Source organism: Branchiostoma lanceolatum, chromosome 1, assembly GCF_035083965.1.
Source record: "Branchiostoma lanceolatum isolate klBraLanc5 chromosome 1, klBraLanc5.hap2, whole genome shotgun sequence".
Classification (NCBI taxonomy): domain Eukaryota; kingdom Metazoa; phylum Chordata; class Leptocardii; order Amphioxiformes; family Branchiostomatidae; genus Branchiostoma; species Branchiostoma lanceolatum.
Genome location: NC_089722.1, coordinates 17,853,610 through 17,863,136, shown reverse-complemented (window position 1 = coordinate 17,863,136; position 9,527 = coordinate 17,853,610). Strand labels below are relative to the sequence as shown.

The 9,527-nt window shown below is 44.1% G+C and overlaps 1 protein-coding gene across 1 annotated transcript; it reads right to left on the bottom strand.

Moving 5' to 3' along the window:
* Positions 1-334: 334 nt before the first annotated feature.
* Positions 335-9,123, bottom strand: LOC136438847 (voltage-gated hydrogen channel 1-like). The gene is made up of 7 exons (XM_066433856.1): positions 8,807-9,123; positions 5,262-5,357; positions 4,636-4,703; positions 3,943-4,171; positions 3,050-3,175; positions 2,449-2,652; positions 335-1,810 (listed from the first exon to the last, which is right to left on the bottom strand). The coding sequence occupies exons 1-7, from the start codon at positions 8,835-8,837 to the stop codon at positions 1,608-1,610; spliced, it is 957 nt and encodes a 318-aa protein (XP_066289953.1). The 5' UTR covers positions 8,838-9,123; the 3' UTR covers positions 335-1,607.
* Between the last annotated feature and the right edge of the window lie 404 nt (positions 9,124-9,527).

The window sequence follows — 9,527 nt, the reverse complement described above, 5'->3', positions numbered from 1 at the left end:
AGGCTTAAAACACACGTTTGGAGCCTAATAACGGGTTTCGCAGTGTTTTTCAGTCCGCAGTTGGTCACTTTTCACATCTGCTAAGCGTGTTTGAGTGGGGAAAAAACTTTCAAAATCGCACAGTGCAAAAGAAGTGTTAATTTCTTGTCTTACGGATTTTTGTAGGAAACTCGTGGAGTGGGCACGCGAACGCGGAATGAGAATATTTAATGTAAAACTTAGTGAAAATTGATTAGATCAATTGCAAATTTTTCAGTATATGTCACCGTAGAATTATGTAAATTATGGTACATTTTCCATACTTAATGACACAATGATTGGTGAAGGCACGAGGTCGTAGAACTAGCTAAATTTTATTCACAGAATGTAACAGAATATGTTGACACTGACAACATTATTGCACAAACATATCTATCTACTATCAAGTCAAATGCTAGTATTACCCCAAACGATGATACACCAGCTGAACACGCAACTCAAAATAAGTTAAGCCGACTCACTGGGGCTGGGCGTGGAAATATACTTCAACTACATCTATATATTTTTCGTGATGATAGATTCAGCCTTTTATCAAGCACCCAGCTTCATCATCATACAGACCACCAGAACACATTGATATCAAATAAGACAAAACGAACCTAATAACAAAGACTGATATGCATGCAATGCATGTCCAAATATCTCAACTTGGAGTAGCATCACAGTTGGGCCCCGGTACAATCCTGGATCAGGACATTTCAGTTGGCGCTGCACCCGTCTTTCGGAAGGGACGTAAAACGAGGTCTCGTGTTCGTGGAGGTGCCTCGAGCAAGTTAAATGGAAGGGCTAACACCCTTCCCGTTAAAACGTACCCTGCTACAGAACCAGCAAGGGAACCTGTTTCCCTATGTGGCACTAGGCGTTAAAAGGGTCTGAACGAACGAACGATACACATGTAACGTTACATGCAAGAAAAGTCTTCTTGGTCTCTTTTATTAGCCTCTACCAGGCCCCGCGGGATGGCTGGAAAAATAGTCGAAGTTGGCCTAGCTAATAGAGTGAATAGTGTGAAGTTAGCTACGGAGAGAGGGTCCAATCTGCCATCCATCCGTGGTTCGCCTATTGAGCTTCCCTGTATAGCGGAGTATACGTACCCCTGGCATACTATTAACTCTATTTGGCCGATTTCTACTATTTTCCCAGCGATCCGCGGAGCCTGGTAGAGGCTACTCTTTTATCCCCACTAAGACCTGACATCAGTAACTAAATGTATGATCATCTGTTGCAACAGCCGTTTGCTTATATACACTATTTGCAGTATTCCTACAATTTCCGGTGAACGAAGGAAAAGCTTTTATTCAATTTCAGTGTTACAATGCTGCCAGCACATCTAGATGGTGCAAGATGTTTGGTTTATAACAACAGGAAGATATTCACTCATGGTCCCAGAGACACCAGACATCTGTTACTGATTAATTTGCAATAAAGATGATAGACCCCCGTCTTCTCACCAGGCAAGCCACGAGTGAAGACCTCATTTCTTGCTCTCTTAGACTAGCGAAAATAACAGTGTTGTGTTGAAGAATTCTCCTAACCCCGATGCTTACTAGTATTTTAGTATTGTATGACTATTCCCACTCGAATTCGCATGTGTTCTCGTCCCCAGGTTCGGATGGTACTGTTGGTATTCCGATGCCGTGATTGGTCAGCGTCTGATGCAGGAGCGCGTTTTCCTTCAGGAGGCGATCTCGTTCCCTCTCCACCAGCTGATGATCGTGCTTGAGTTTGTTCACTTTATGTTCCCACTCTTCTTCTACTGAAATGATGATGCCTGAGGGGACAAAAATAACAAAACCAACTCGTTGTTTATTGATATATAGTAGTCTGTGGGCATTCCTAAATACAGTAGCCAAGTAGACTTGTTGGATCTACCAATCACAGGGAGATCGATGTTCAATTCAAATCCAAATTGAACCTCCTTGTCTGCCTCTTATCTGTACAACCCGATATTTACTGAAGATACAATATCATAAAGCACCTCGATTCTGAAAAGAGACACGTAGTCGTGACTGTTTCATCTTCTGGGGCATACCTCACTGACTCACTCACTCACTCACTCACTCACTCACTCACTCACTCACTCACTCACTCACTCACCCACCCACTCACTCACTCACTCACTCACTCACTCACTCACTCACTCACTCACTCACTCACTCACTCACTCACTCACTCACTCACTCACATAGGACGTTAATGGAGGTCCCGTGTTTGCAGAGAGCCACACATTGAGCACGTTAAAGATCCCACCACACTTATCGAAAAGAGCAGGGATCCATCACGATGTGAGTGGATACAATATCTCTGTCCGGATATGCAGCTTGTATTGTTCAGTACAAACCTGGTGTGTTACGTCATGAGGCGATTTACCGGGCATGCAATACAAACAAATACAAACAAACAAGTTACCGTTGACAATCCTGGTGACCCTCCAGAGCCTGAGCAGGATGAGGAGCCCGCCCGCGTCCGTGAAGGCGGAGGGGTGGACCAGCGAGGCGATGTCCAGGCCCAGCGACACCAGCACCACCACCGCGTCCAGCACGTGGAAACCGTTCTTAAAGAACTCCAGACGGTCCACGTAGATCTTCAGCGCGATCTCAACCACGAAGATACCTGGAAATCAGACAAATGTATCATCATCATCATCATCATCATCATCATCATCATCATCATCATCATCATCATCATCATCAACATTGTTATCGTGGTCGTCTTCGTCGTCGTCGTCATCATCATCATCATAACTATTATCATCGTCATCATCATCATCATCAACATCATCATCATCATCATCATCATCATCACAAATCATTATCACCATCACTAGATTCATGGTCGCTAATGGCCATTCTAAGTTCCAACACATCTTTTCATTTCTACATCATCGCGAGGACACTCCAAATTTCACACTTATGGCCTGAAACAAAATTCTACTGACTTGAACTTTCAACAAAGTGAGTAGAAAATAAAAAACGAAAAAGGTGCCAGAATCAAGAAACCAAATACGTACATAAGATGAGGATGCTGACGACGTGAAGAACTTCTACAAACACATGATGGCAGCCCTCGTGTCCACCTGTCCCGTGATCCCCTGCGTCGATCACGTGATGATCAGGCGCACCTGTCGTCACCAGCCCTGTAAAACAGACCGTTGCAAACTTTCACTTTTTATTTTTGTAAATGAACTAATCACAAATTTTATAGGCTGAACAAATCAACGAAGGTCCAGATTCCAGCGTTTGCCACCTATTCGTACACCATACAATTAGTTGTAATCAACAATAATTCAAGGGAGCAAACAAGAATTTACTATGACACATTAAACCTGGCATAAATGAACGAATATTATGCAAAACGTAAAAGTATGACTGAAAAGACGCCACAACACACAAGCATAAAAATATTCGATTTTACCTTTAAAATTCGTTCACTGTCAAAATTTAGGTCGCAGCGAGTTCGCCGCCCTATCCTAGTGGAATGGTGGTATACTAGTAATCCAAAGCGGTGCAGGCATTCTGGTGGGTAGCGGGAGGCGACCCTTGCCCATGCCCAATAGACCGCTCCATCTGCATGTAGATTACCGTTTTCTTACCAGTATACACATAAGTAACATTCAGCGCCCCTCCCGCGTGCCTTGTACCGTGAGTGGCCGGGTACGTGTAGTTGACGAGGTAAATTTGTGTAAATCTATGTCAATTTGTGAGCCACATGCCTTTGGATAAACTTGCAGAACTACTAGTACCATTTTCTTACCTGTATACAAAGAAGTAACATAAAGTCCCGCGTGCCCAGTACCATGAGTAGTAGCCTGGTACGTGTAGTTGAGGTGGTAAATTTGCTCATATCTATGTAAATACACGTCGTATAACTTCAGACAAACATGTAGTACTACTGCTTTCTTACCTGTATACAGAGATGTAACATTCAGCGCCCCTCCCGCGTGCCCCGTACCGTGAGTAGCCGGGTACGTGTAGTTGAGGTGGCCCGTCCCGTTGTGTGTCGCCCGGGCGGGGGGAACACAGACGTTGGGCGGGTCCGGGCACAGCTTGATGACGCGCACGTCGATCAGCAGCTCCAGGATGACGATGAGCGTGTCCAGCAGGATCAGCACCACAACGGTGATGTGCACAGACTAGCGGAACAACAAAGTACTGCAGTTAGTTTCGTAGCATGCGACACGAAAACGGTTATGTGCACAGACTGGCGGAACAATCATATACTGCAGTTAGTTTCGTTGCGTACGGCACGAAAATGAGACCCCTCTCATTTAACTAAGAAGATTTTTAAAGACCCTTTTAGCTTCCTTGGTTTTGCACAAAGGCATTATCGCAGTTTCTCATTCATGATACAAATTAACGTCTTATTTTCATGCTGCCTATCCATTTAAGCTCCTCTTTTTCTAAATGACATTTGTCACAACTGAAATATCCGTTTGAGAAATGTAACACATAGGAATATGAAAAAAAGGAACACTTTTGGTGGGTGCCAAATAATTTTACCGAAACACTCCACAGGGATGTTAATTGCTGCAATTGTACATGTAAACCCACATGAAACCTATTTCAAATGTGAATTCTAGTTGTAAAATAAACCCACCTGTCTCTCCAGTATGTGCTTCAATTTGTGTCTGCAATCGTGATTGTCATGGTGATGATCATGTGGTTCTGGGAGTAAGAGAGCGTACGGAGAGTCATTGCCATGATCAGGGCATCATATTCGTCATATCAACGCGTATGACCACAATTTCATCCAAGTTATCAGACGAGGGTAGTATATTGGACCCAGAAGATGATATCTAAGTATCAGCCTGGATGCCAGACTTGTAGCAATGAGCCTCAGTTCGCTTCACCGATGATCGCTAATCTGCTAGCGGATTAAAGCAAGCGAGTCTGGCATCCAGGCTACAAATATTCGCGTTTGGCTTTATTGGTAAGCATTTTCGCTTAATACGTTACGTTACTCTGTATGGTACGAAAATACATCAACATCAAGTTGATTTCTAATGATGTATATGTTTCCGGTGTGAGAGCAGAAAAGGCAATGCCATCTGCTCTTTTAAACCATCCACATGTGTGTGGAGAATTTTGATAAACAATAAACAAAAGACATCAAGTGCGAACATGCCTAAAGTCACGCATCACCAAATAAGCGAAGAGTCGTGACCAAATATGTACAAAACAAACATCCACACATCTGCTTGGAGGCATACAACATAGTCGTACCTGTGAGTGGGTGGGTGGACGATGGTGTTTGTGGCACATCCTTCTCGTTCCCAGAGCCGACTGACATCTCCGCTAGCTCTCCCATGTCTCTGGGTTCTGGAAAGGTTTACACTGTACGTTATTGATACACAAAGGTCTGAAAACGACGTTGAAGTAACAAATTAGAACTCTTCCCACTCATTTCGGTCTATGGGGATGGTGACCAACTCCGTTTCCTCCGGGTCACACAGACCGCTGGTAGCTGAGTGTGTGTTCATCTACCATACTCTTTCTTATATTTTCCCCGAATTCAAAGCGATCACTATATACCCACTAGACTAAGTACTGCGCCAGTTCGTTGTATGTAAGGTTTGTACGTTGTCAAATCGAAGCGACTTGTCTCTTTCATGAATATTGCTTATGACACATACGTAAAGGCTCTGTCTGTGTGGCGTGCAAAGCTGTAGCTGATTCATTGTTTAATCTATAAGTTCACACTTTGTCCCTGTGGTGTAGTGGTCTGGCGCTTCTGGTACTTGCCACATCTGGTTGAAATTACTTGGATCAGAAGGCCCGGGTTCAAGCCCCGGGTTAGGACACTCCTGGACAAGAGGCACATTGAGTCATACCAAAGACTTTATAAAAATGGTACATACTCCTGAAACAGTATGGAAGTTAAACACACTCCACTGCCAGTGGACTAGCCCCCTGCTTCAGTGATTGCACCACAGTGTGGCCCACGGGGATCGGCACCGCCCTATACATCAATTATGGTGTGGGGGGATTTTAACTTAACTCACGTTTTGTTCACGTTTAGTCTATTGTTCAATCTGCTGTTATTCGCCTTTCCCTGAGAAGCTGGTATGTTACGCCGGAGGTCGATGTTATCAGCTGAATAAGTACAAATGCAGAGGTCGCGACTACTGACCGCTGACATTCCTAAGCGAGATCTGTGTGACCATAGGCAGAAAACAAACGTTAAACGCGATAGGAGAAGTGGGAAGTTCACTTATCTGGGATAGCTATTTCCTTGAATCTATTTTTACCTACCAGGAAAGATATAGCCATGTGGCCAGACGCGATAACACGAACATTCCACGATAACCACAAGATAGGGACAGTTCAGGGGTACGGCACGAGGAAACCCTAAACTCTGCTGTTGACCTCACCAATACAACTGCGTTTCCTTCCGCTTTATATCATCAAACAACGTTGAACTTGAAGTAGAAAAATCTCTCTCTCCCTCCCCCTCTCTCTCCTTCCTCTCTCTCTCTCTCTCTCCCCCCTCTCTCTCTCCCTCACCCCTCTCTCTCTCTCTCTCTCCCTCTCTCCCTCCCCCTCTCTCTCTCCCTCTCTCTCCCTCCCCTCTCTCTCTCTCGCTCCCTCTCTCCCTCCCCTCTTTCTCTGTCTCTCTCTCTCCCTCTCTCTGTCTCTCTCTGTCTCTCTCTCTCTCTGTCTCTCTCTCTCTCTCCCTCCCCCCTCTCTCTCTCCCTCTCTCCCTCCCCTCTTTCTCTCTCTCTCCCTCTCTCTCTCTGTACAGGACTCCCAGTACCAGTCAAGTAATTTGTCAGCTCAATCCTTTTCCATCTTGTTTAGTCTTAAGTGTTATGTTTGAGGACCCAAGTGTTTGGATATGATTAGAACACGCCAGCCGGACGTTTTTGACACTTGAACAAGTACTTAGTCGTTGTGCCTTCCGTGGCTTATCGCGACTCAGTGACTTTGACGTGTTCTTAACTTAAGCAAGAAAAATTCCGATATACGTCATGTTATCACGGGTTCACTCATTTCCGAGTAGATATTGGGTGAACAAGAGTAATTTTTCTGACTGGCTGCCTTTTCTCAAAGTTATGTTCTTGGGCCATGAGGTACCTATAGATCTAGAGGACTGTCCGAAAAGACGACCAGTCAGAAAAAAATCTACGATTGTCTACCCCAACATCTGCTTGGAGATTAACGATCACAGTCACAGTCAAATGCCACTATGTAGTTTCATTTTTGTTTCATACAAGCCTAAAATCAATTACCGCAATAACAAGAACACACACCCTAAAGCTAATGTGCTAATGCAATCACGGTCTTAGTAAAAAGGTACCTTTACGACTAACACAGACTTGCTTCAGGTAAGCTTATTTGCCTTGGTATGCCGTCAGTATATAGGATTATAAGCTTAGACAGAGGGGCTCACTCGGGAACAAGAAAAAGCACGCCAGATTTTAAGAAAGTCTATAACAAAACAGGAGCAAAGGAAAGAGAAAGAGTGAGAAAGTGAGTGAGTGGATGAGTTAGATCGAGAGAGCAAGCGAGCTGACGGTGAGTGAGTGAATGAGTGTGTGTGTGAGTGAGTGAGTGAGGGAGTGAATGAATGAGTGTACATATGTACAATTATATACCGACCCAGGTATCATTCAATCTTCTAAAAGTGGCGGCAACAAAACAAGCCGGGAACATCAGCCACATCCTCTCATCCCCGAGGCCATCCATATTGTTTATGATACATATCTAACGGCCGAGTTGTACTACACAATACAACTACGTTGCCTAAGTACTAGTCTAGTAAGCCAAAGCCAGAAAGCCAGCATGGTTTTACTTCACTTGCGCCACCCGTCGGTACACTGACAAAGTATGCTTCGAAATTTAAGATGGCTGTTTTCTAGGCTACAGGCTTTAAAAGTCTGTGAGAAGAAAACTTAACTGCCTACCGTCAAGACTCCGTTCCTTGCAAACTGTGTAACGTGTGTGTTTCGCCGACATGTACTCGCTCTGTGGGTACGTTTTAAGGGGTTGAGAGGTCAGCATGCCTGAATGGCGCCCCAGGCAATGTATGATGAACTCTTTGTTAGTTTTGCTGTACGAAAGTGTAATGTTGCATGGCATACCGTGAAACAGGGGGCTTCGAAACAAACACACCGCTCCCCTCAGTGCTTCACTATCAATCTATCATTTTTTCCGGTACCTTTCCTTAGCCTTATTAGCCTTAGTCAATTCAGTCTATTCTTAGATACTGGACATATTTCTTCAAAGACCACGGGAATTTTTCAGTTATTGTCACCACGTGTGCTATGAGTGTCCTGCAAGAAAATAACCTATCTGTTCTCCCAGAAAAAGCAATAGTTTCATTGGACTTTAAGCGGCAAAACACGTTTTTCAATGATCATCATGATTTGCGAAAAAAATATTTTCATTTTTACATATTCGTCGGGATTGTTGGTCACAAAACTATTACTGGGTGAAGATTAGTAAAGAATAAACTCTGAAATAGACTTAATCAAATGTTAAAGAATGATATTAAAGAAAGGCTGAGAAGAAAGACTAACGCCCGCCAGCGGGATGGAATAGCCCAACATAACTTGCCGGACCAGACGAAACGCCGGCCTTGTACATGTCGGGCGACGGTGACGTGAATGAAAAGTTGTCTGCTTTCTATCCGTTCTCACGTCAGCTTATACGCGTGTAGACTACACAGACACTGTACAAGCACCATCAAGAAAAGACTAATACTTTTTTACACACAGAGGAATAGAGGATATACATATTAAGAACTTAATGTACTGAAATATAGATACCTTTCCGATGGTGTTTTGGTGAATCCCGCATTGCTGTGACGGCCTAGTGTCAGTGGTCTATTCAGTGATGTTTTCTCGCGACTGGGAAACAACCTCACAATTTCAAAAGATTGACTGACCCAGGACGGACGGCAGTCCCCAGTGTTGTTCTCGTGATCGTGACCGGCCAAGTTCTCGTCCCGTTATCAAGCCGACTACTACCGCGAGTGACAGAGCGAGGCATGGGTTTCGTGCACCCGGAAGTGATATCGCACCTGATAACCCGTTCTATCTATAACCATGGCATTCTATGACGTCTTCGTATCTCATTAGGGACAACTCAAGAATGATCACTAGGACGGGGGGCGGCATGTTAAGTTCGAAATGTGATCTTGTCAAAATTTATCAAAGAAAAACTGCATAAGACATCTAAATGGGAAATGGCAGCCGGTAATGTAGAAACGTTCACAGCAACATGGCTTAGAGACAAAACAAAACACATCCTTTAATCATTTCTGCTTTGTCCCTTGCCGCGTCGTCCGTGTAACAGCGACATCCAGCGATTTTGCAAGGAAAACTTGTACGGCACCACTTCATGTGTATGACGGCGATTGACGATTTCATTAATCAGTCTTTGACTTAAGAGAAGACATGAGTCTTAAATGCCCTCAGAAATTTATTCAAGCACGTCGGGACACCCCTATTCTTGTCAAGTGTGCTGGGTTTTTTTAACGTGCACACA